This window comes from Lissotriton vulgaris, chromosome 1_1 (genome assembly GCF_964263255.1).
Source record: "Lissotriton vulgaris chromosome 1_1, aLisVul1.2, whole genome shotgun sequence".
NCBI lineage: Eukaryota > Metazoa > Chordata > Amphibia > Caudata > Salamandridae > Lissotriton > Lissotriton vulgaris.
The window spans coordinates 728,843,022-728,870,151 of NC_141685.1; the positions used below are offsets into that span (position 1 = coordinate 728,843,022).

Sequence of the window (27,130 nt, forward strand, 5' to 3'; positions counted from 1 at the left end):
AAAACTACAGACTAGTGGATCATTTTTTATGTAGTTATTCTTTTTAGTTCTGTTAAACAATTAATTTTACAATGACTGTTGCTACTTTCCTATGCTAACGGAAACATGTTGTATTATGATATATAACATTTCTTTTAGTAAAATGTGGTCAAAGAAAATAAAAGTTAGATCTGTGTGTTTATTAATCGTCTCTATTCAAATCGTTCATATACAATACCGCATGAATATGTTGAGGCCTAGTATGTGTTTGTATCACTACGTAGTGTATTTTTATAATTTTTTTCAGCCAATTATACAACTCACTTAAACCTATATACGTTAAGGTTACATATTCTCATTTTTGCTATGTTAATTTACATTTTCTTAACTTTAACTTCTTTTTTTAACTGCTGACTGTTTTCCTTCACCCTTTCGCTGCTAGGCCTCCCCCCTCCAGGGCTAAGCATTTTTATGGCTATTTTGGGTAGTTCACACTTAGACCACCATAAATGTTTGTTCACATAAGGGATCCACACCAAATTTGCATCCTTTTTTTCCAAATTCCAGGGGATTCTAAAGATATTCAGCCCAGAGTGTGTTGCTTCCCCTTAGGGGAATCAGGAAATTACCAAAATACAGCTACATTTGTTTTTTGTTCAAAAATGGGAAAACAAGTGCTGCAGAAGAAAGCATCTGTTTTTTCCCCTGAAAATGGTGTCAAGAAAGGGTTTGCTGTGCTTAATTCCCCATATTCCCAGCATTCAGGACCAAGCAGACTGTCAGAAAACCACATTTTTCTACAGATTTTTCGTAATTTACTGGGACATAGACTGTTTTTCATATTTGTTTATTCTTTCAACGTCTATCCAGTTAGTAGTAGAAATCGAAGTGAAACCAATGGTGGACCCCGGAATGCTATACATTTCTGAAAAGTAGACAAAATTCTGAATTCAGAAAGGGGTAAATTGTGTAGGTCCTTTAAGATTTTTTTTATAGAAAGTTGAAATAAAAAACTATTGAAATGGAGTTAAAAAAAACTGCCATTTGTGCCTATCTTTTCACCTGTAACTTCTAACTATGGCAATTTTTTTGAAGCAATATACCAGTACACGAATTAGATGGCATTTTTCAAAATGACTTCTTTTTTACATATAGTGTAACATTTGGAGGTCACAAATGCAGAGAAATGCAATTGCTAATAACACTTGTTTTAATACTCTGCATTTCCCTAAGTCTCCAATAAAAATGGTATCTCACTTGTGTGGGTAGGCCTAGTTCCCATGCCATGAAAAGGACCAAAATGTAATGTGTACACATCACATTTTGCACCGAAAACTGACTATTTTTTTGCAATGTGCCTAGATGTGGATTTTGGGCACTAGCTCTGCCGGCATCTAGGGAAACCTAGCAAACCTGCACATTTTTTTAAATCTAGACACACAGGTAAATCCAGTATAGGGTGAATTGTGTGGTTTCCACCAGGTTCTGATACCCAGAAACCCTTGCAAACATCAAACTTTAACAAAATAAATACATTTTCCTCCCACTTCTGTGATGGAAAGTTCTGGAATCTGATGGAAGCCATAAACATCTAGACACCCAGCAATCCACCAAGCCTCCTGATAAAAATGTTACCTCACTTATGTGGGTAGCCTTAGTGCCTGTAACAGGATACAGCTCAAAATGCTACATGGACACATCATATTTTTTCACTGACAAGTGGCCACTGTTAAAATTGGGCCCTAGCTCAGCTGGCAATTTGGGAAACCTAGCAAACCTGTACATTTTTTAAAACTAGACACCTAGGAAAATCAAGGATGGACTGTGTTGCTCTCTCCATGTTTGTTACCCAAAATCCCTTGCAAACCTCAACATTTTCTTCACATTCTGTAATGGAAAGTTGGTGAATCTGTGGGTAGCCACAAAATTCCACCCACTCAGCATTTCCCCAAGTCTCTCGATAAAAATGGTACCTGACTTGTGTGGGTGGGTCTAGTGCCCGCGACAGGAAATGGCCCATAATGCAACTTGGAAACATTACATTTTTTCACTGAAAACTGACCCTTTCTTTCAGTGTCCTTTGCTGTGGATTTTGGGCCCTAGCTCATCTGGAATCTAGGGAAACCTAGCAAACCTGTACATTTCTTAAGACTTGACACCCAGAGAAATCTAGGATGAGGTGACTTGTGTGGTTCTCACCAGTTTCTGTTACCTAGAATCCCTTACAAATCTCAAACTTTGTCTAAAAAATACATTTCCTCACATTTCTTTGATGGAAAGTTCTGGAATATGTGGGGAGACACAATTCTATCCACCCGTCATTTCTCCAAGTTTCCCGCTAAAAATGGTACCTCACTTGTGTGGGTTGGCCTAGTGCCTGCGACAGGAAATGGGCCAAAGCAAAACAGGACACATTACATTTTTGCGATCAAAAATTGACTTTTTTTGCAATGTGCCTAATTGTGGCCTTTTGTCCCTAGCCCAGTCAGCATCCATGGCAACCTAGCACACCTGTACACTTTTTAGAACTAGACAGCTAGGAATAACGAGGGTGTGCTGACTTGCATGGCTTTCATCAAGTTTTTTTAAACCAGAATCTCCTGCAAACCTCAAACTGACAAAAAAACTAATTTTCCTCACATTTCTGTGATGGAAAGTTCTGAGATTTGTGAGGAGCCACAAACTTCCATCCCCCAAGTCTCTCAATAAAATGGTATCTCACTTGTGTGGGTAAGCCTAGTGACTGCAACCGGAAACGTCCTGAAATGAGTTGTGGAGACATAAAAATTATCTATCACAAAACGACCTGGTTTTTCAAGGGAGTATGCTGCATTTTTGGCCCCAGTTTGGCAACCATCAGGGGGAACCCACAAAACCTAGACATTTCTGATAACTCACAACCGGGGAAGTCCAGGGAGGTGTTGCTTGTGTGGATCCCCCAACATTTTCTTACCCTGCATTCTCTGCAAACCTCAAATTTAGCTAAAAAATAATAGTTTCCTCACATTTCTGTGTCGGATCACCACACCAGCACAAATTCCTAACACCCATCATTCCCTTTTGTCTTCCCGACTAAAATGACACCTCACTTCTGTAGGAGGGCCATGTGCCTGCAACAGGGAATGGTCAAAAACGTGTAGAGATTGAGGGAGTATCACAGCATGTTAATAAGCACATTTTTTACACACATTTTTAGGCTGACTCTGCTTTGGGCACACTGTCAACCAAGCCCTACTCCACGTACAACACCAGCCAAGCGCCACTCCATGCACACTGGCAGCCAAGCACAACTCCTTGCACACCGCGAGCCAAACACCCGTCCACAGTCCGCCAGCCAAACACCAGTACACGCAGATCATGAGCCGAACTACTGTTCACACACAAACACACAGTGTTTAGTGGTTTCTGCCCCAGTTAGGGGCATATGGGTCTAAAAATATACCCCCAAAAGGGAAGTGACCATTGCCTAACGTGTTGCACCCTGCAATGATTCTAAAGATAAAATCTCTGGTTCCCAGTCAGTTTCTTACCCTCCCTCCCCGGGAACTAGACACAGAAAAACATGTTGCCCCCAAGGCATCGACCCTTGCCCAAGGGGGTCACTCTCTTCACAATCACCAAAAAGTAACCCGAAAAAACATGCCCCCCAGGGAGCAAATGTTCCCTAAGAGGACGCTCCCCTAAATGCACAAAGAAAAATCCCTAGTCGTCCAGTGGATGGATTCCTGCACCATGATGGTGGGCCTGACCTGTGATCGTAGAGCAGGAATCCATTCAAAACTAGCACAGGGGAAAGGGCTAAACTAGTTCCTCTCCCCCTGTGTCTATTTTCTGCAACAAATCCCCTCCCACCCCGGGAGAAGGACACATATCACGCGTCCTCTCTTCTGGATGCGCTGGAAGCTAATGGCACGTCCCCAGTTGTTTCTGATGATGTTGGAGCACTGTGAGCATGCTGATGTCATTAGGTCACCGAGGGTGACTTGGAGCTGGCCATCCCCAGTGGGGGCCTGTAGATGGGCGGCCCACTAAGGAAGAGCCAGCGCATCCCTGATGGGTGGATGCTAGGACAGAAGGGTTCTGTCCTCAGTTCAAGAGGCTGAGGAAGGAATTGTTTTCATTCGTAGCACCCAAGAAAAATCTGACATGTTTACAATAAAAGAGTAACGTTTGTAATAACAATTTTTAGGAGCAGGCAGTGGTCCAGTTGACTACTGCCTACTCGTGAAATAAAATTGGGACAATCTACAAAGGGGAATCATCCCCTTTAGACCTCAATCCTGTTTGCAAACTGGTCACCACCTCCTTTCAGTTGCTGATAAAATATCACCGTTTTGTGACCACATTCGAGTCAAAAAACATTAACACATACCATAAGGAACCACTATTTGGAAGGGACACCCTAAACATGCCCCTTGAAAACAGGGATTCATAATGATTTTCTAAACCCATTTACCGATTCTGTAACATGTTACTGAATCGCTAAATGGGCTTAGTACAATCTAAAACCACATTTTCTGGTTCCAACCCCTGCGATTTACTGAATCGCTGTTTTTTTTTTACAATAAAATGTGTTAGTACGTCTGGACCTCTGTCTATAGTCTCGATGCCGCAAAAAACCTTTATTTAGGTTGAGTGGACCTCATGAGATTAGGATCATCCTTACATTACTAGCCAATGAAATGTATGTTTTTACAATTGTCAGTTGTACCATCAAGTGATATTACAAAGGAGAAGGCAAAGTTATTCTCCTTCCCTGTCACTCTTCTCCTTGTTTATAGAACCACATATTTTTACGCTTCATAACTTAGAAACTCATGGATATATTTTTGTCAAGCTACAACTAATGTTTTGGAACATACAGACTGCACTAACAGGACCAGTCAAGTTTGAGGTGGTAATACAGCAATTCTTTCTGTTTTCCGGGAATTTTAACAACTGAGATAAACCCAGGACATGCACTGAGGAAATGGTGATTTGCAACTGGAGATTAAACTTGACATTTGAAAATGTTCATCTCCCTGAAAATTGACAGAATTGGAACTGAAGTGTAGCTACACTAATAAAGTTGTTATGCTGCATTTATTCCCATTGGCTTGAGAGAATGTCCTTTAATCTTGTCAAAATTCTATTTTTATTTCAAGCCTGACAAGTTTTACTTACCCTTTGAGATTAGACACAATACAATCAGTCAGCTCATCTGATGGCATCAAAAACCTCAGGATGCAACAGAGTGACCTGATATCTAAAAAGCTGAAATGTAAATGGCAGGGGTCTTGTGTTTCCATTATTATTAGGCTATTGGTGATAAGTTAATTATGACCTGGGAAATTGGTACATTTACAATGTGACGTTAAGCTTCAAAATCACTTAAATGAGTCTAAGCTTGTTGCTTATAATGGAGATCAAAACATTTTTAGGTTTTCTTCCCTTAAGTTTTTTTTAAACAGATGAGGCTCAAATCAGTGAGGCATTACTACCAGGAAATGGTTATATTAATATCAATTTAGATTTCCTACAAGGGAGGGTTGGAGGTTCACTCCACTGCTGAACAACTTTAGGGCCTGGTTTATGCTGGTGATCTAAGGAGGCAAAATGATAGAAAGCCTCTCCTAATGTTACATGACCATGCAGCTTTGTCCTTTGCACTTATTGAAGTTGTATGTTACTGTAGTGTTGTTAGACAGTCAGTCACGTTTCCAGCGGGTTGGGCTCCCAATTATGAAAATACATACAGTTGATTGCCACACAACAAAAAGAGTTTATTACTATTAGTTCGTAGTGCTTCTATGAAAAGCAACACAGCCACTTGTGAAATGTGGGTGTTTTATTTGGGGCAAATGTTATCCACCAAGAAAGGCTACAAAAAATTAATTGACCTAGCATAGATTGATTCTTGCAAGATTGAAAAGAACACAATTATGTGTTAAACATCACCTTTACAGTACTACAGCTTATCTGTGATGGATTGCCAAAAGGTTGATGGGTTTATGTTTGAAGTGTCAGTCTGAGGACTGCCAGGTTAATATGTTAGGGATTTACCAAGTAATATTTAGGTTTGATCTGAGGCTAGTCATTGGATAGCTGTTATTACTGTCAGAACGATTTTGGAGAAACTAGAGATAAGCTAACAGTGGAGTGATTCTTTGTAGTGTTTCGCTTCAGACTACTTTAGCTTTTGAACGCAAGCTAATGCATTCCATACAATCCGCCCATCACACATTGTTGATTTGTTTATTTCTTAAATGTCGCCATTTTGCCTTGGGTAAAGTAAATACAATTTCGGCTCATAGTTTGAAATGCATGAAATAGGGTTGCCACCATATCCCTGATGTAAGTATTCTTGGCCAGCTGGACTCATTGGTATACCAATATTTGTTCTATATTGCGGCTTCTTTCAATAGTGCTTTTAAACAGTGATGTAGCTCGAAACCTCCTAATTTATGTGAGTGATGGGTTGACCAAGGCTATGTATGAAAAAAAAAGGAAATCACATAAAAATATGTTGTTAAGATTTGAATGGAGTCGAGAACTGAATTGAAACGTTTAATTAAAGGCAAATGTCATTTAATTTCTTCTTCAGTGAGGTAATAATGGTTCAGTCATACTAGTGGTAGCAAAATGCTTTAGAAGTACTAAGACATTGAAAGCAAAAGACCATTACTATTTTAATGTTTTGCAGAACCTTCTAGCAGGGGAAAAAATAAGCGAGCCTTTGTTATTCAGACATTTAAAAATGCCTCCTCATTCTTACCTATACAGGCTGGTGGTGTGGTCCATTGTCCATTCTTGCAGTAGATTCTCCTTGATCCTTGCAAGAAATGATGTTCAAAGCAGGAGTAATCAACTGAGGATCCAGTGCTGTAGCTTGTTGGTTCTGATTGAATGACTCCATTCTGAATGGCTGGTGGTGATCCACAGCTTTCCTCAATACCTAAGAGGACATAGGAGTGGCAAAAAGATATATTTTTTTCTCCATTTGATCTACTCATTGTAATAATATGTGTTTTCAGAAGCTGTTCTGAACTCAGTTACAGTATTTTCACCTGTATTCTATATGCATGGGAAAACTCCCTGAAAAGGTAGTATATCCTATCCTACACAGCCGCCCTTTAATCCCCTCCCCACACACCAGCATCTTTCTTGGGAATTTTATTTTCTCATTAACTGGCCTTTATCTGCCCCTGGGAAAAAGACACTTAGGGGCCGACTACAATACCGGACAGACCCAAGTCCATCCAGCATTGTTCTGGAACTGGAACTGGATCCGAACAGCCTCCAGCCCAGGAATTAGGATGCGTCTGAACCCTGTTTGGTCTCAGTCCTAAACTTTCTTATGAGAGCATGCATTATAAATGGAATTATGCTCTCATAGCAAAGAGCAGGGGTGCAGGTTATCCCTGCATCTGGTGGCGGGCACCTTGAGGTGCCTGCCACCAGTTGCAGGGATCAACAAGGATGCACAGCCACCATTCAGCTGCCTTGCAACCATGGGGGCCCTGCTGGGGGCCCCCAAAGCTGTTCCCCAATGCCTTTTTGTGCCGAAAAGGACAGCACAAAAAGGCAGTGGGAAACTGCCACTGTAATCCCTCGGACGGAAAGAGCTGGCCGGGGGATTACTGTGGGCCTTCTGGATGAGGGACGGGCTGGTAAACCATTCAAAACACTGATTCGGATTCCTTTCCGTCCGAGCCAAGGTTGAAATCAGTGATTACGATGCGGGTTGGAGCCCTTCCTGCCCGCATTGTAATTGGGCCCATACCTGGATAGGTGGCAGTACACACTTCCTCTAATCATGCTAAATGGTGGGTGCATCCTTAGTAGAGTCTGTTTCTAGGCAGACTCAGGACACTTCTCGGTGTTGTCACGGATAGATTAGATAGGTTGAGGCAAGTATGTCCTCTTCAATGTGCTTTCTCTCTCTACCTCGATCCTCACACCACTAACTCTAGAAGTAGTGTTTAATAATATTAAGAAAATTATGTAGAGTTGGTAAAATATAGAAATAATGTCTTAAAAGCAAACTTATGAATGAATGTAAAAATGCCAAATGTAGTATGCAGTCATACTTATCTGTGCAAGGCCTACATAACTAATGTAGTAGTATTTCCCTTAAATCTACCTGACTGAAAATAATGAATGTGAATAAAAGAAAATTATATTTTCCGGCCCTTCCCATGGACATGTATTCTTTTTAATGAATAATAGGTTGCTTAGATTGTTATATAATTCCGCAAATGTTTCTACTTGACAATGATTACTGTTAAATGTCTTAATTGTCAAAATAGTGTTTAGAAAGATAGAGCTGAGCATTTCCGCATGGGAAAGTAGTTTGACTACGAGAACCATTGTTAAAAAGGACACAGGACATTGTTAGTTGGTCAGTTTATAATTACTGTGTGTAGAGCTATTGTATGAACGGTGAGAAGACGAGGAGTGATCCCATTCACAAGATGATTGGCTGGCTGAAGAAGAAGACCCTGCGAATGGTAACAATGATATAATGGGATGTCTATGTTATTGCGTGTTCCTAGAGTAGGCTCAGATTTGCTCTTAGACTCCACTGAGTTTCTTGAACCTCTCTTTATGAGAAGATCTGCTTTTGATATCTGACATTTATGCCAAAGCTTTAAGCTTATGCCCTCACTTTCTCATTCTTCTGACTGACATCTAGCTTCCCCATCCTTAGGATGGGGATTCTTTTCCTAATGGAACACTCTTGATGCATTTAATGACTTGATGAACCATCTTAATTATTAATAATTAATGACTGATATTGATAAAAATATAAAAAGATTAAAAATGAGGATGAAATAGTAAAAGATTGATTAATAAAACTTTTTAACTCATAATAAACCCTCATTATTGACTGAAATAACATTTTGATTGTGAGGATACTTTGTATTATGCAGCTCCTAGTTAATCCTTTTCAACGTCAAAGGCCTAAAAGCAGGGATTTCTTCCAGATCAAGTGATATTATTCTCTAATAAACCTATAATTTATCTGTCACTCCCTGCTTCAGGAAATCATTGGGTGGCTTTTTGTAGCTAGACAAGCAATGCTAATAATATACATGATATGTCCCTTTTTGAGTAGGATTTTATAGGTACATGTGTAAATACTGGCTTGAGTTCATGAATTGAGGAGACTAAGCTAATGTGCATTGTCCAGGTTATGTATACAAGAAAACTAAACTGTTTAGCATATCACTACTTAAAATGTAATAAACACAAAGTAGGACAGCAACCGTGCATATGAATAACTAACATAGCAAGAACTGAGCGGGAAGAAATCTGGAACATTTTAGACAAATACAGTGAAGCCTAAACTTACAAAGACCTACAAATCTCTTTTATTTCCAAATACTTAGTTACCAAGGAGGAATAGAACAGCATACAAGGAAGTAAATAGAGAGAGAGAGAGAGAGAGAGAGAGAGAGAGAGAGAGAGAGAGAGAGAGAGAGATGCAGGGGAACAAGGCAAAGACAGAGAACTGGGTAATTGTGTGATTTCATTTATCTACTGTAGAAATTAAACAGTACAGGTAATTATATAATGGCAATTAAGTATCAACCTTTGGTCTTTCTTTCAATATTGAAGACTTCTATTGTACAGCATTTTTTTCGTCAAAGAGGTCCTCTTGAGAGCACTGTAAACATATTAGTGTAGTAAATTAGGCAGTCAAATGTTCCCTCTCTTTTTTTGCCTCCGAAAATATGGTGCTCGCTTGAGCTGAGGGAGATATTCTACATCACATCCCTAGTGGTTTCAATAAATGGAGCTGCTTCAGTAAAATGTTTAGGTCTTGCTTGATGGTACAGCATGGCCAGACCTTATGATTTCAACAGACTAAGAGCTGTAAGTAGCCCTACTGAGAGAGGGACTGTGGCTCTCTCCACATGCTGGCATCTTGACCACAGACTTTGAATAAGCCGTAGTTGTGTCCTGCCATCAAAACGCTGCTTGTACTGCGCTCCGGTTGGCTCATTTTAGGGTACCTTTCACCTAATAAGACTGTCACATTAAAACATAATGCTCTGGCTGCACATAAGGAGTAAACTCTCCTTCATCACACTATTGGTTGAGAGGCTTTCCCCTCTTCTAAGATGTTTGGGGCACAGAAATTCAATGCTGTGATACCATGAGTTTTATTAATTTCCAACATGGTGCCTGGATACCCACAGGGCTTGGTAAGCCTCCGTAGCTGACGAGCTATATGTGAAGCACCATCACGCCCGAGAGGCAACGAAGCATGGATTGTTTGGCAGCCTCTTAGCCTCCCCAAACTGATCTCTACTGATGAAGGATACTATCCAGAAACACGAGCCATGTCTCGTGTCTAGAGATACCTTATACCAAGTACCTACTTGCACCAACCTTGGTGAAATACTTACGAACTTTGTCCTGAATCATACGAACTGCATGTACCAGAATGCGAAGGGGCGACCCGGCTGAGAGGTCAGGAGAGTGCTCCCTCCCTGTTTCCTGTTTAGGGCTCCAGTGAGCCTCCGTAGCTGACGAGCTATAAGTGAAGCACCTCCGCGCCTGAGAGGCAACAAAGCCTGGATTGTTTGGCAGCCTCTTAGCTACCCCAAACTGATCTCTACTGATGAAGGATACTATCCAGAAACACGACCCATGTCTCGTGTCTAGAAAAACCTTATACCAAGTACCTACTTGCACAAACCTTGGTGAAATACTTACGAACTTTGTCCTGAATCATACGAACTGAATGTACCAGAATGCAAAGGGGCAACCCGGCTGAGAGGTCAGGAGTGTGCTCCCTCCCTGTTTCCTGTTTAGGGCTCCCGTGAGCCACCGTAGCTGGCGAGCTGTAGGTGAAGCACCTCCGCGCCCGAGAGGCAACGAAGCATGGATTGTTTGGCAGCCTCTTAGCCACCCCAAACTGATCTCTACTGATGAAGGATACTATCCAGAAACGCGAGCAATGTCTTGTGTCTAGAGATACCTTATACCAAGTACCTGCTTGCACCAACCTTGGTGAAATACTTACGAACTTTGTCTTGAATCATACGAACTGCATGTACCAGAATACGAAGGGGCGACCCGGCTGAGAGGTCAGGAGTGTGCTCCCTCCCTGTTTCCTGTTTAGGGCTCCCGTGAGCCTATGTAGCTGATGAGCTATAGGTGAAGCACCTCCGTGCCCGAGAGGCAACGAAGCATGGATTGTTCGGCAGCCTCTTAGCCACCCCAAACTGATCTCTACTGATGAAGGATACTATCCAGAAACACGAGCCATGTCTTGTGTCTAGAGATACCTTATACCAAGTACCTACTTGCACCAACCTTGGTGTAATACTTACAAACTTTGTCCTGAATCATACGAACTGCATGTACCAGAATGCGAAGGGGCGACCCGGCTGAGATGTCAGAAGTGTGCTCCCTCCCGGTTTCCTGTTTAGGGGTCCTGTGAGCCTATGTAGCTGACGAGCTATAGGTGAAGCACCTCCGTGCCCGAGAGGCAACAAAGCATGGATTGTTTGGCAGCCTCTTAGCCACCCCAAACTGATCTCTACTGATGAAGGATACTATCCAGAAACACGAGCCATGTCTCGTGTCTAGAGATACCTTATACCAAGTACCTACTTGCACCAACCTTGGTGAAATACTTACGAACTTTGTCCTGAATCATACGAACTGCATGTACCAGAATGCGAAGGGGCGACCCGGCTGAGAGGTCAGGAGAGTGCTCCCTCCCTGTTTCCTGTTTAGGGCTCCAGTGAGCCTCCGTAGCTGACGAGCTATAGGTGAAGCACCTCCGCACCTGAGAGGCAACAAAGCCTGGATTGTTTGGCAGCCTCTTAGCTACCCCAAACTGATCTCTACTGATGAAGGATACTATCCAGAAACACGACCCATGTCTCGTGTCTAGAAAAACCTTATACCAAGTACCTACTTGCACAAACCTTGGTGAAATACTTACGAACTTTGTCCTGAATCATACGAACTGCATGTACCAGAATGCGAAGGGGCAACACGGCTGAGAGGTCAGGAGTGTGCTCCCTCCCTGTTTCCTGTTTAGGGCTCCCGTGAGCCTCCGTAGCTGGCGAGCTATAGGTGAAGCACCTCCGCGCCCGAGAGGCAATGAAGCATGGATTGTTTGGCAGCCTCTTAGCCACCCCAAACTGATCTCTACTGATGAAGGATACTATCCAGAAACACGTGCAATGTCTCATGTCTAGAGATACCTTATACCAAGTACCTACTTGCACCAACCTTGGTGAAATGCTTACGAACTTTGTCCTGAATCATAAGAACTGCATGTACCAGAATGTGAAGGGACGACCCGGCTGAGAGGTCAGGAGTGTGCTCTCTCCCTGTTTCCTGTTTAGGACTCCCGTGAGCCTCCGTAGCTGACGAGCTATAGGTGAAGCACCTCCGCGCCCGAGAGGCAATGAAGCCTGGATTGTTTGGCAGCCTCTTAGCCACCCCAAACTGATCTCTACTGATGAAGGATACTATCCAGAAACACGAGCCATGTCTCGTGTCTAGAGATACCTTATACCAAGTACCTACTTGCACCAACTTTGGTGAAATACTTACGAACTTTGTCCTGAATCATACGAACTGCATGTACCAGAATGCGAAGGGGCGACCCTCCTGAGAGGTCAGGAGTGTGCTCCCTCCCTGTTGCCTCCCTGGGACATGATGCAGAAACCAAATGTCCCTTCGAGGTGAGGGGCGTGGCACGGCTAGCATCCACAGTACCGAGGAGGGACTGCACCCCCTTCGGGTGATTAACCTAGTAAGGCCACATCCTCCACAAAGACTGGGCCTGCAGCCCTTGCTATAGCCCATGGAGCCAAATAAGAGCAATTTCCAGATTGCGCCCTTCCCTGGCACATGCCTATGCTAACCTGAGCTGCAGCAACAGCTTTAATAAAAACACAGAGAACCACAAAGATCATGATGTGTTACATGCTGAGGATCTCTTATCCCCAAGGTCCCAGTTGCCTTTTTTTCGTGAGCCACTCATCTAAGCGTGCTCTGACACAGCTCCTTGAATGAAATCCAAAGAGATAAGCTGGAAAATGGCACACAGTGAATGGGTAACAGCCTCGGATCAACACCTTGCAGTTCCACTGCTCTTTTAAAGCATTGTAGGACCCTCACACACTGAATTCTTGCAACCTCTTGCCACCACAGTCCTCTTGGAGAAGTGTGCCTCAATGATTAGAGCGGCAGACCCTGATGCAGAGGTCTGGCCCGGACCAGGGTTCAATTCCCACCTCGGCGCGTCTTGAGCTCAATTTCCCCGGACCTGATAGTTCTCGCCTCAGTGCCTATTCTAATCATGGGTCCCACTCTGCAACTCTGGGAAATAACTTGCTTAATCTCCACAACGGCCCTAACAGCGGTAGGATGCCTGGCTTCAACTTGGGGGTGCCCAGGAGTGGGCACTTTACAGAGAAAGGCCAGGAAGGGTTCCACAGCGGTATTTGTACAGCGCCTTGAGACCCCTTCGGGGGTGATATGTGTGCTATATAAGCACTACTACATTTACATTTACATTTGGAATCAAACCCAGGATGAACATTATGAATAACCTTCCCAGTTTGTACACACAGAGGCAGGCCAGGCTGTGTTGATACACTGGGCAGAGGCAACCTGGACACTACCAAAGCAGAAACTCTACAGGGTAAAGTGAACAGAGGTAGTGCCTGACACATTTTGGCTTGCTGACACAAAGCACTTTGCTTCTTCTTTCTCTTGGCTGCATGTGTATTTTCAGGTGGGACCAGAAGTTTATCCTGGTACTGCGATCCTCTCTCCTGCTAATAGATTTCTCTCCTCACTTCTGGCCAAAGCTCCAGGGCTGGCTCTTTGGATAGCTGAAAGGACTGGGCTACTTCAGAGGCATACCCTGGGTAAAAAGTGAGGAGGGGGTCAATGCCTGCTTCCTGCTGAGAGACGGTTAGTGGAATAATTCCTGAGGAAGACTAGATAATAGAGATGGTCATGCTGTGTGGCAAGAGTCCTGAAATGAGGCACCAGGGGGTAGGAACAGAATTCAACAAGACCTCTGCGAGGAGGAGGCAATGGCTGGGGAGCAGATGCACAAGGAGTCAATGACTGCAGCCCCAGAGGCGGGGGGCTCACGTGTGATAGGTGCAGGAGATTATATCTCACCATTGTGTAACCCTCACACTAGTTGTAGTAGAATATAGCATTTCTAGATACTGCAAGCCATTACAACGCATGTGTCTTTTTCAAGTCCTTATTACATCACCAGGTTTCTCCCAATGTTGAAGTGCTCCACATTCAAATAGATCATATTCAGTTCCTGCACTATGTCCGGTATTTCAAAAAGAACAGTTCAAACAGTCCTCTGTAAAGTATATGGCTTTGGAGCCAACAATCTATTGCTGGATGTTGATATACATGATCTTCCATAATTTCAATTTGTCAGTCCTGGGGGTGTGTATTTAGATGTTTTTTTACAAAAGGGTACGGGTTTCAAAATTCATATTGCACCTTGCTCTTGACATCTTTTTTACTTCATTTCATGATTTCACTTGTTCCTTTCTCATTAAATTGAATATGTGCAATGTCTTGATAAAATCAGAAAGTTACTGAAATATATTTGCAAAATAGATAGTCCAACCAAATGAAAATCATTTTATGGTATTGTAGTTTCTTCCAAAACAGATCTGATACAGTTAGTTTTTACTTGCTGATATTCATAAATGTACAAATAATTCCGCATCCAGATTGTGTCCATGTGGATATTCCGTTCCCATTGCTAATATGAATCTTGATCCATTTTGCGCAATTTGAGGGTTCGGTCACCGCCTCTCTCTGCAGGTTTCACAATTTTAATTCCAGAATATCTCAGATGACTACAATCACATTGATGGTGTTCGTGACGGTTTGGGGGTGATTGGTGAAGCGGGGGCCGAGAAAAAAGGGGTGTCCCAAAATGTGTTTTCTCCATACAATTTCCCATAGGACCTTAAGCCCCGGCTACAGCTCGAACGGCTGAATGGAATTACACCAAATTTGGCAGAGAGGTAGTCCTCAGCTCCAACTTGTGCCTTTGGCATATCTGGTGTCAATCTGTTCAGTAGTTTCTTTGAAATTTATGGTTAAATTCATTTATATATCTATGGGCGCGGAGGATCCGTGGATTGTGGGAGAATTGTCCTAGTAGGTTAAGTGCACCGTTCCGATCACGCGCTCAATTCTAATTGGTTGTCAAGTGGTTGTAAACATTCAAAATCAGGAACTGTTGGCAGCCATTTTGTGCCTCAGTAGAAGCGAGGCTGAGGAAGTCATTGAAATATGTGTGGAGCGTGTGTAAAGGGGGCAGGGTAGACACACCCTGACCCACTAGGCCTTCTCAGGGGATCACATAAGGATCCATAGGGCCAAAAGAGTAAGATAGTATTTTTCTTTTTTTTTTAAAGTCGCGGGATGCGTGCAGGATCCGCGCATTTCGCCGCCGAAAAAAAAAGAAGCATTTACTTTTCGAGATATACATCAAGCTTATGTGTATAGCTGTTGGGTGGCTGTAAAAAGAGCCCTTTTGTTTATTGAGAGATTTTAGTACTTACAAGTAAGTACCGATGCAGAGTCTAAAGTTAATGAGAAAGACTCTGCTCTCTTTATCTGTAAAATGTACAGCATCTCTCCTATAGATGCCATGCATATTGAAACAACGATTTTTGTGGTTTATGGACACCATTCTATAGTCTCAGAGAAAAGTAGAAACAGATTTAGTCACATTTCTTCCTAGCTTTCCCAATCTGTGGACAAAATCGATTGGAGTTGTTCCATTTCTGCCTTTGGCATATGTTAGAATAGACAGAGGGAGTTTGGGGGAAAAGTGAAATTAAAACAGAAAAGAAATGATTGGTTGTTTGACAACATTCTACACAGAAAACTAGGGTGCATGTTTTCGATTTTTAAAAGCATGTTTCTTATTGGTTATCAGAAAGTGATTCAAAATAACATTACGTAGGATGAGGTAGTATATTGAGAAGTCGAGCACACTTGCTGTTTTTTTAGCAACATTGTGTGATGAACGTTTGCGTTCTTCGGGAGCCAGTATTGCTTTTTTACATGGGTAGATGCTAATTTGTGTATATGGAAATGCAATCTGCTTTGGATTTTGAAAGTGAGAATAGATTTCACTGCTCAGTCTTTCAAAATGCTAACTATGTTTGCTATGGGAGGGCAGGAGTCGGGAGAGTCCCGCTCTTTCAAAGCAATAGCAGTATAGCGGGGGTAGGTACCCCGGGACACTGCAGGAGCCGGTCGTAGTAGTTTCCAGGGCCCTTGAGTGCACCAGGCAGAGGGCCACGCAGTCTACTTCCAGTAATACTCAAATTCCTGGGGGTGGTGATTCCCGGAGCTTGAGGGGGTTGTTGAGGCTCACAGACTTGTAATTTTGTAGGGGGGCTGGATGCAAAAGTGGTACAAGGGGGTTGTAAATCTGGTACACAGTGTTTTGTTTTACTTTTCTTTCCTTTCTGTCATGTAGAGGCACCAGGGTAAATTTAACGGTTTCTGTACAGCCAGTGATTTTTAACCCTACCCCCATACGGTTTTCTGCCTGTTACTATAGTAACATTTCATGGAACACTTATGTGAGCACAGAGATTAGAAGTTCACCACATATGTTGCTAATGGCGCTGTACTTTTTATTCTTTTGAATTGGAACCGTAAGTTGTAGCTATACACTCTGGTAAAGATCTGGTGAAGAGCTAGCCTCAGAATTATACTTCAAATTATAAATATAATTTCTATTGTGGACTGCCAACCCCACAAAAAAAAGACGTATGTACTTATTTTATTACTTTCCTTAGAACAATAAATTATAACTAAATTATATAACTAAATGATAACTATACAATAAATCACTAGAATCATAACTTTAACAAAACAATTTAACAAACAACATATAATATGGACTCCAATAGAAGTTAATCTGCAAAACAAAAAAGAAAATGAGTGTTTAAAATTAGATCGATGTGACTAAATGAGGTCACACATTACAAGTCAAAGTAAAACTTGACGATATTTTCTATTTTTTTATTGTGTGCAGTGTACCTGATAGATTTCACTTGTGTTATGGGCTTGCATTCTACCGGTGTTTGTATAAAAATGCCTAGTGCTTCATATTTATATTATAGATGAACAGGTCTTTAAAATGATTCACAGATGAGACAGAATTAGGTGAGAGATGAAGTCATTATGGAGGACAATATTTTTTAGGGCTTATTTACAAAACTCTTGTGCCACTTTTGTGTTACTTTTCTCATGTCAAAAGTGACGCAAAAGTGATGCAAGGAGTTTGTAAATAAGCTCTTTCATTTCTAATGCATTTAATTGGAGGTATTGTATATCTAGGCCGCTCTGCTTACCTTGTGTAAACACTGTGGCCAACAGAGTTCACAACTTGAACTCCGCTTAGGTTGGTTACTTGCCGGATATGCAAGACTGCTTTCAAGAGGACACCCAAATAAAGAGTACTGGTGTGTAACTGCAAGTATGTAGAAGGACTTGCAGACTAAGAATCCGGTCAACTTTGGAAGGGAAGAGTTAAGGATATTGAGAGAGGCTCCTTCTGCTTCATGAGAAGGTCCAAGTACCAGTTGAGCAACACCGTCAACCTCTACTGCACAGCCTAATATCTGTCCCTAATTTGGAACCCTTTAAGAGAAAAAGTAATACCGTTGGGAGCTTTGTATGCCATCCTAATACCTAATCATCCATTAGTTATACAGAGATCCATCCTGTATCAGACTCATCCATACAAGTGTGAATTGGAGATTATCTGATACCAAAAACCCCTCAAGTACTTATATCTTTTACTTTTATACTTCATTGACTACTCATATTGAGAGTATTTACCTTAACAATATCCATGAAAAAATTGTGAATCTCCATGGTTCAGACAACTAGTAAATGCCATATTTAAGACATCATTGTAATCAGCTGGAAGATGAGGATATACTTGTTTTCAACCTTGGCAATTTGCTGCTTATTTATGTAACATTCTCCAAACTGTGCTAAAATACACTTTTGCCAAAAACATTACTTTTGCAATGCATGGGGCACATGACGCACTACTTACATGAGAAAAATTACATCGCATTAAGTTGAAGAGCACGTGGCACACTGCCGCGGGTACGGCCACGTGGCGCTTGGCAAATTAAAGAAACATGGCAGGATTAAGTGATTTGCACATAACTATGGATAGTAAATCAAGTTTAACGTTATTAAAAAACATGAAGAGCGTTGTAAAATACAATATTGGTCAATCGATTACATGTGAACTGCATGGGGAGGAAGCAGCATGTGGCGCACTACTTATCAAATTAAAGGCAGCAGGATTAAGTGATTTGCCTAGAAACATCGCCTACCAAGGTAAGATATTGGATATAAGAGGAGGAAACCATGCTAAAATACACTATTGCCGAAAACATTACTTTTGCAATGCATTGGGTACGTGACGCACTACTTACACAAGAAAAACTACATCGCATTAAGTTGAAGAGCACGTGGCACACTGCCGCAGGAACGGCCACGTGGCGCTTGGCAAATTTAAGAAACGTGGCAGGATTAGGTTATTTGCACAGAACTAAGGATAGGAAATCAAATTTAACATTATTAAAAAAAATGAAGAGTGTTCTAAAATTCAACATTGGTCAATTGATTACATGTGCATTGCATGAGGAGGAAGCAGCACGTGGGGCACTACTTACAAAATTAAAGGCAGCAGGATTAAGTGATTGCCTAGAAACATCGCCTACCAAGGTAAGATATTTGAGGTATAAGAGCTGGAAATCGTGCTAAAATACACTATTGCCGAAGACATTACTTTTGCAATGCATGGGGCACGTAACGCTCTACTTACACGAGAAAAACTACAACGCATTACCTTGAACAGTACGTAGCACACTGATGTGGGAACGGCCATGTGGCGCTTGGCAAATTAAAGAAACGTGACAGGATTAACTGATTTGCACAGAACAAAGGATAAGAAATCAAGTTTAACGTTATTAAAAAACATGGAGAGCGTGCTAAAATACAACATTGGCCAATTGATTACATGTGCACTGCATGGGGAGGAAGCAGCACATGGCGCACTACTTGCAAAATCGAAGGCAGCAGGATTAAGTGATTTGCTCAGAAACAAAAGTTACGAAGTCAACTTTAACAATATAAAAAAGTAGGAAAACCTGCTTAAAAACAACTTTGTCAAATTGAACAAAAATTTGCAGTATTTAAAGATCATTCAGATTAATACATTTAAATATTCTTAAAAAAAAGGGCACACCTACGAAGAAGTGGATACGAACACTATCAATGGCTGCGACTGCGGAATAGGAAAAGTTTGAGAAGGTTGGCAGGTTATAAATGCTTTACAGAAGGATGACTGGTTGAGCATGATGTCACTGGGTGTGAGAGCTGTGATTGGGCATGTTGTAATTGAGCATGCGCAAATAAAATGAAACACGTTAGGGGTATATAGCTAGATGGTGGGACGTATTGTGCGCATACGTAATATAAACACGGATGCGCTACCACAAACGAGCTTGCGGAAAGTGAAGGCAACTCCTAGGTGGTACATACAAAGATGGGCTTCGGATCTTGATAGAACACCGGCTCCCGCAGGAGGTGGGGAGCTGGTTGGACAACTGGGGGAATTGAAGACCCTCGCACGGTCTCCAACAGTGACGGCCATAATACATTTTTTTTAAAAGGCCGTCCCCGGGAAATGGGGTCCCTGGGGCCTTGAAGTGGCTTAAAGTAGGGGGGCTATGCAGCCCTCCTCCATAAAATAATAATATATAATTAGCCATGCCCCGGGGGGTGGGGACCTCGGTGACTGGAATTGACCACGGGAGGGGTGCCACACGGCCCCATTCCCATAAAAAAATTTAATATGGATACTCCACTTATTGTCATCGTACAAATAAGCGCAGCCTTCCGATCACGCGCGGAATGCTAATTGGCTGTCAGGTGGTTGTCAACATTTGAAACTTGAAACTGTTGGCATCCATTTTATGCCTTGGTAGATGGGAGGCTGAAAAAGCCTATGAAATGTGAGTTTAAAATGGGAAAAGGGGAGAGTATACACACACCTTGTCCCTCTAGGTCTGCTCAGGTGGGTCCACAAATGTCTTTTTTTTTAAATCGCGGGGTACGCGTATGAATTGCGCATTCTAGCGATATTAAAAAAAAAAAAGAGAGACGTGGGCTTCTGCGCATCTTTGGTAATTTGCATTCTTTCAACTGTTTAGAGGTGATGCAGCAGTGCTGGATTCAGGATCCACCCCTGAGTAAGAAAAAGTCATAATAACACTATTTACCTGCTAAGTGAATTTCCTTTCATTGGCTGACATTGACTTGTTTCAGTTGAAAATTCTTCTAAGTGTGCAGTTTTTGTACTTTAAACTATTCACCTTAAGTCATCCGAACAACTAATTCCTATTTATTAATTTGTTATCAGGAGAGAAACCAGTGCTGCGTCTTTTAGCCCAGCAGTGACCCTGAAAAGTAGTTCCAAGCATACTTACAAGTAACTTGTATTTCCTTCTAAAGGAATTCCATTCCTATAAAAAAATGAATACATTTAGATGTGCGGGTCAGGCTCTAGGAGCTAGGGTCCAGGGCCCAAAAAATAAAAATAGGGGGGTCCACACAATGTGATGTAATTTAAAAAATAAAATATCTAAAAATAAATAGTTTATAAAAAAATTAGTAAATCAGTATCAAAAAATAAATATAAGAATAAATATATTTAAAAATTGTCATTTACAATACCTTTAAAATTCACTGAAAAAAAACATAGGTTTCAGACATGTTATAGTTAGGAATTAGCATTTAAAAAACCTTTTAAATTCACTGACAAAACCATAGGTTTCAAACATGTTATAGTTAGAAATTAGCATTTAAAAAACCTCAGAAATTCACTGAAAAAAACACAGGTTTCAGGGGAGTTATAGTTAGTTGGACATTTCACTCTTACAAAACCATTGAAATTCCCCCGTTATAGTTAGTTGTACCAACTATAACTCATGCGCACGCAATCCAATGCTGAGGATGTCACATATTACATCATTCATGACATGGTCAGTGATATCACTGATGACATCACTGATGACATCTCAAATGACATCACTGATAACATCACTGTTGAAATCATCCATGTGACAAACTAAACTGATACACCTCATCATATAGTAGCATAACCTTTCAACACTCATTAAAAAACATGAAGTACCATATTTGAAACCATTGACACACCAGTACAAATTTCTAAAAACCCACTCAGTGATTCCTAGATCAACACACACATCTAAACACTTACTTATAGATTCACTCATACATACTAACAAAGATCAATAGAACACTATTAAATATACTTATACAGATACATCAACATTACACACCAGCACATATCATATTTACTTATGCAGACATCCTACTCACTTATGCAAATAATTGATCATACTTATATATACTAAGCTACTCACTTACACAAACACCACTTTATTTATTCATAAAGATAGTTACTCATACTTAGTGTGTTGTAAAATCACTTTTACAATCATACAGTTATCCATATCTCACACATACAATCACTGAGTCTTATGTATACTTATTTATAGACACCAATTGTCACATACACTGCCTTTTATATTTTTAGTTTGTTGGACATACATCATTGAGAAGTATATTTACTCATCACCACACCCATAAAGAGATTCACTCACCCAAACAACTGTTTCTACATACAGTCTTAACCTCATTCTCAGTCTTAGTGTCTGTAGGATGAGGGGATACCTGGGTGAGTGCAGACTGAGTGATATGTACTGTGTTTGCAGGCTGAGTTCAATGCCATCTTAAGGTTTGGAGGGCCCCTGGGCAAGACAAATCTTGGGAGCCCTGCACGGAACACGTTTTGAATTTCATTGCCCATTTCCTGCTACCTCAAGCAAGCGTGATGCAAACAGTACTTTTTAAACATTAACCGAGTCACGCCATAACAGTAGAAATGTGTCCTACCCGGGACTCAAGAAATCCATAAGATGAGAGCTGGAGTCAAAGATAGAGATAGGCAGAGAAGGAGAGAGTTTTAGATAGAGGCATAGAAAAGACAGTGCTCAATGAAAGAAACATCACTTTTCCAGAGGGGCCCTTGGAAGTTGGGGTCCCGGAGCAAGTGCCCACTTTGCCAATGATATAAAACATCTCAGCTGAGCGTTATAACTCTTGTGCAGGGGAAGGGTATGTATTTGTAAAATATTAAGTGCAGGTGCTCAAATGTTTGTCGGAGGCAACACCCACTTTTCTCCGGCTCCCCATTACCTACCGTTGTCTTTTTCGTGCCACTACAAACCCACAAATATTAGTGCTCTCACTAGTGAACAGGTGAAATGGTTTAGGAGCTACAATACTGGTTTGGGTAAGTAATAGGGAGCTCCTGCTCAGTCGATTATAATAATAGTGTAAGCAGTAGTGTAACTATTAGCAACAAAGCAGAGACCTTATAATAACCAAGACCACTGGGATTATGCGGCAGGGGAAGGCCAAATCATGCAGCTGAGTTTTATGATAGCATTAACTCACTATTTTGTCATTTTTACACTTGTTAACACTGTCTGGGCGTTGGTTGCACCTTACTGGTTTCAGTTCGACACTCAAATTTAGCAGTAGCAACAGAAAGGTGACCCGTCAAGCTATGCAAAGGGCAATCCACTACGCAGGAACTTGTGCCCCTGCGCTTTTAGTAACTTCAGAAAGGTTTGAGCAGTGAAAACATTTTTTTTGTTAAAATCTGCAAATAATCTATTGTGTCAGATATAAAATCATGCAAAAAACGCAGCGGCATCAGAATCATCGCATAATTCCAGTGGCCTTGATTAGAACAGACAGGGTGGGCTGCCGTATTCAGCATGAAGTAGACGGAGGGTAGTGCTGTTGGGAGAGGAATGTGCCCTGCCCTGCCTGGTATTATAGACGTGTGCTCTGCCCCGAGTGACCCCTGCGGTAGGTAACCTGGTCACCAGTGTATTCTATGGATGGATTTTTGGATTAATGCTAACAGTCAGTTTGCTATTCCTGGGTCTTGCTGACAACAGCACCAAGCATTATGGGAGTAGTAGTTTACTTATGGTCTACATGACTGTGCGTGCTGAGGCCAGGGTTAGATTTAGAAGTTGAAATACTCGTTAATTCTAAACCCACTAGAACAGACTATAGCTACTTAAAAAAAAATGCACTCGCAGCTTCTCTGCTGCCATACCCGGACCGAGAGCGGGCATTCAAAGATGGCGAGAGTGAGACAGAGTCAGACAAGCCTGATTTTTGCCAGCCTCCACAGATTGCCCAGTACTCTCTTTGAAGCAGGGGAGGGACAGTACTTCAAAAGCAGGGGACGGTGGACAAGACTTTTATCCTAACCCTGGCCGGGCCCTCCCCCATTATGATACTGTGGTGACTGCTACTAGGCCAGCCAGGCCGTGCAGTGCAATGCAGTGAGTGCATCAGACTGCATGATATTCATGATCAACTAATTTTGTGGAGCTGGACTCAGCAACCACCACCACGATGACCTGACGACGGTCACGCCACCATGCTCCAATAAAAAAGCTGCGTTGGTTTGGTATTCTGATAAACTTTTACAGTGCTTAAATTACATGCTGACTGCTGTACAGTACTCGTGGTGGGCCAGGCGCCTGCGCACTCACTGCTTCACTTTATTGACTGGTTCCGTAACCGTTGGGCGGGACTGGCCCTGGTATTGCTCATTAACTGCCTGTGCCTGTGGCTTGCCTCAAAATGATGGGAGTCACAGTGGGGAGTGCGCACAAACTCCAAATGGAGGTTTACCTCGCCAGTTTAAATGGGTTAGGATTGGGGAAGAGTCACCGACAAACATCTCAGATTATCATGGGGCAGAGATAGGCAGGGAGCGGCAGCTACCATCCAGGAGGGGAACGGACAATATGGCAATCAGAACCCCACCCTCACCCCCTCATCTGCTGCCTTCCTGACACAGGAATTCCTGCTGAGATGCCGTCTTGATCGTTTAACAGGCCCAGTAAATAATAAACAGGCACGTGGGACAACCCCCTTCCCCGTTCCACCTCCTTCCTCGGGTGCTTTTTTAGGTTTCGCCTGTCGAAAGCTGCGCAGCAGCCTTTTGCGCAGGCAAAATCTTATGTCTTTACACTGTGTGGCTTTGTTCCGCCTCTCTGTTCCATTGGCTAACTCCTTAAATGGAGGCTAGCCATTGGAACAGACATCTGTCCGTCATTGCCGGAGCAGATTTGTGGGCGTTCGCAAGAATTTTTCGCTTTTTGCCCACGTCATGCGGCGATGGTCGGTGCTTTTATTTTTGTCTCTGCATCCTTTGTCACACCAGCCTGTTCGCTCTCCCTGTGAGGACGCAGCCCGACCCGCTCCCTACTCCGAGCAGGGGTGGGCTGCGCGATTTCACTTTCCTTGCAGGTAATCGGCATTTTCACTATTTTTTTTATCCCTTTCCCACTACCCTCCCGCTGCCCGTGTGCCCGTACCCGCCCCCCTCCCACTGTCCGTGTGCGCGTTAACCCGCCCCCTCCCGCTGTCCATTTGCCCGTTCCCGCCCCTCCCCCGCTGTCCGTGTTTCCCGTGCTTAATGCTTGTTAAATTTATGTAACCCTAGTACTAGGGACACGAGAATTTAATGCGGTATGCAGCTTGTCACAGGACACTGGATCAGTTGTGAAATTATACATCGTTTGTTTCCTTGCAAATGTCATCATTCTCTTACAGCGCCTCGGTCCCTTTGTGCGCTGACTTCAAGCAGCCGTGCTCGCTGAATCTGAGGCCACGAAGGCGGGGCGATGAAAGCGCCCGTTGTGTGAGGGCTGTGAAGTTACTGCCGCCATCAGCCCCTAGTCATTGGAAGACGCCTTTTTGTTGTGAACTACAAAACATGCAACGTGAGATTATGTTAAGAGGCAAAGAACCACATTAGTCAAGCAAAACTCCAGAGCGGAGACGGGCGAGGCGGGGGGGTATTCTGATATCACTTCACCTTCTCTGGCTTCCTCAAGACAGTGGGAAGTAATGTCTACATCAGGCCTTTACAAAACAAAGCTAGCGTGCCTCTCTTCTGAAGAGGGTTCTAAATACCAGTTGTCTATATCTATTGATAGGCATTGTTCCAATAGTGAAATATCGCATATTGACCTTCAATAATGTAGGACAGCAGACAGCCTTGGCTCACCGCACCTGGCCCCGGCCCTACTTGAGCGCCAAGAAGGTGGGTATGCTGAGCTGTCACTGTTTTGTCACTCCACAGCCACCAGTATTCAGCGCAAGCAGAGTTGCACGAGTATTCAGGGCGCTGAACCCTAGTATATTAAGCAAAATAAATAAAACTGTGTGCCCGAGCGTTCAAATCAAATGCTTCTTTGAAACACTCAACCAATCACATGACTCGATTTGCACACCGCTGACAATAAGTACACACTTGTTATTCTTTTATTTCACCTCATGCCTTTGTCATACACCTCTCTGCACTCCCTCATACACGAACCCCACAAACATCACACTCCCTCACACTAGAACCCCAGGGGCGTGACAGTGCGCTCTACCCGTGTCTGTCTGTCTGCGCGTTGCTCTCTCCTGGCTATCTGCTTCACTCCCTGCCTGCCAGCCTGTCTGGGCAGCTAGTTGGACGGACAGACAGACCACAGAGCGAGATGTTGAAGGACACATCACTCCATGGGCACTCCATAACTGCAGAGGTGTGTTGCAGGAATACAACATGACAGGTCATACTTGAGGAGTTTGACTTTTTCGCACCCCACCCCAACCGGCACTCAGTGCATTTTTGCACCCCTCTTCCCCGCCCACATTCCCCTGTCCAGGCATTGAGAGACATGCTGTTAGCCGGAGTTAGGGAGTGTGTCTACTTTTTTTCATTTTTTTCTGCTATGTTTTGGTTTCCATGATGCTGCTAGGAGAGCCTCGAGTCTCTGAACTTAGCCCATCAAAGGCACGAGTTGTGAGGAACCAATGTCAGGACTCGGCAGCAACAGCAGCAAATTCCCCTTTTTACAGCAGCGGAAAAGCTAATGCAGCTGTTCAAGGCAACAAAGGGCCCAGGGAGGAGCCAAGGCTTGGGGGAGACTGGCTCAGGTGCTCACAACGAGCCTGCGGCCTACTAATGTGATCTGCTGTGACGAGGCAGCAGCACCAGGGTGTGGTCATGTGTAGTTTCAGGTAACACTTGCTCCACTCCAGCAAGGAGCCTAGGGGGGGAACACATGCTGAGCTCGGTGTGGGGAGGAGGGCACATGGGAACGGTGTATTTTAAAGGAGTGCATGCCACAGTGTTGATATGTTATCAGTGTTTATGTTTTGCCTTTAGCCAATAGCGAGGCATAGAAGCTTCCTTGAACAAAGTGGGCTTATTGTACAGTTCTGGATTTTCTATTGGCTACTTTTGTGGGAGAACTCTGAATGTTAGGCAATTATTGAACAAAATAGTGTGGGTGTTGTAAGGTGTTCACATTTTGAGAAGAAGGGAGGTAGCATTACCAGGGCTTTAAGTGGGATAAAATAACTGTGGGGTCTCCCGTAGGGGCGTGCCCAATGTAATCAAGGGCGTGCCTTAAAACACATGCCAAAAATCTGTACTTAGCTTATTGTGCTGCCCCACTTGTATTTTGCTGCTTCTGTCCATTGTGGCTCTGTGTATGTGTGTGTGTGGCTCTGTGTGTGTGTGTGTGTGGCTCTGCTTGTGACTCTTTAGGTGTGTATGTGTGTGGGACTCTGTGTGGGTCTGTGTGTAGCATTTGCGAGAGATTAAGCTATTGGCATTGTAAATGACTGTGCCATTTATTTATCTGTTTTTAAAACCAACACATAAATAAAAATGTTGTCATTTACAATGCCAATAGCTCTAACTTTTTTAAAGGCGAGACCGTTGCATTGTAAATGCTTGTTACCATCTGTCACCAACACCAGCTAATGAGACAAAGACTGCAACGGGTGCAGAGGCGGAGGATTAAAGGTAAATAATGCAATCAGAGAGCAGCTGGGGGGGGGGGGACGAACGCCCCTTTTAAAGTGAAGTGAAAGAGCACTAGCCGAGCCCTTCATACATCGGGTGGGGGGA

At 42.7% G+C, this 27,130-nt stretch overlaps 1 protein-coding gene across 2 annotated transcripts in view; it reads right to left on the bottom strand.

Moving 5' to 3' along the window:
• Positions 1 to 27,130, bottom strand: part of F13B (coagulation factor XIII B chain) — a 286,489-nt gene that overhangs the window by 63,738 nt on the left and 195,621 nt on the right. For both annotated transcript variants that reach the window (XM_086955282.1, XM_086955274.1), the window contains one exon: positions 6,734 to 6,913. In XM_086955282.1, coding sequence (XP_086811408.1) covers positions 6,734 to 6,913 — 180 coding nt within the window. The remainder of the gene's footprint in view (positions 1 to 6,733; positions 6,914 to 27,130) is intronic.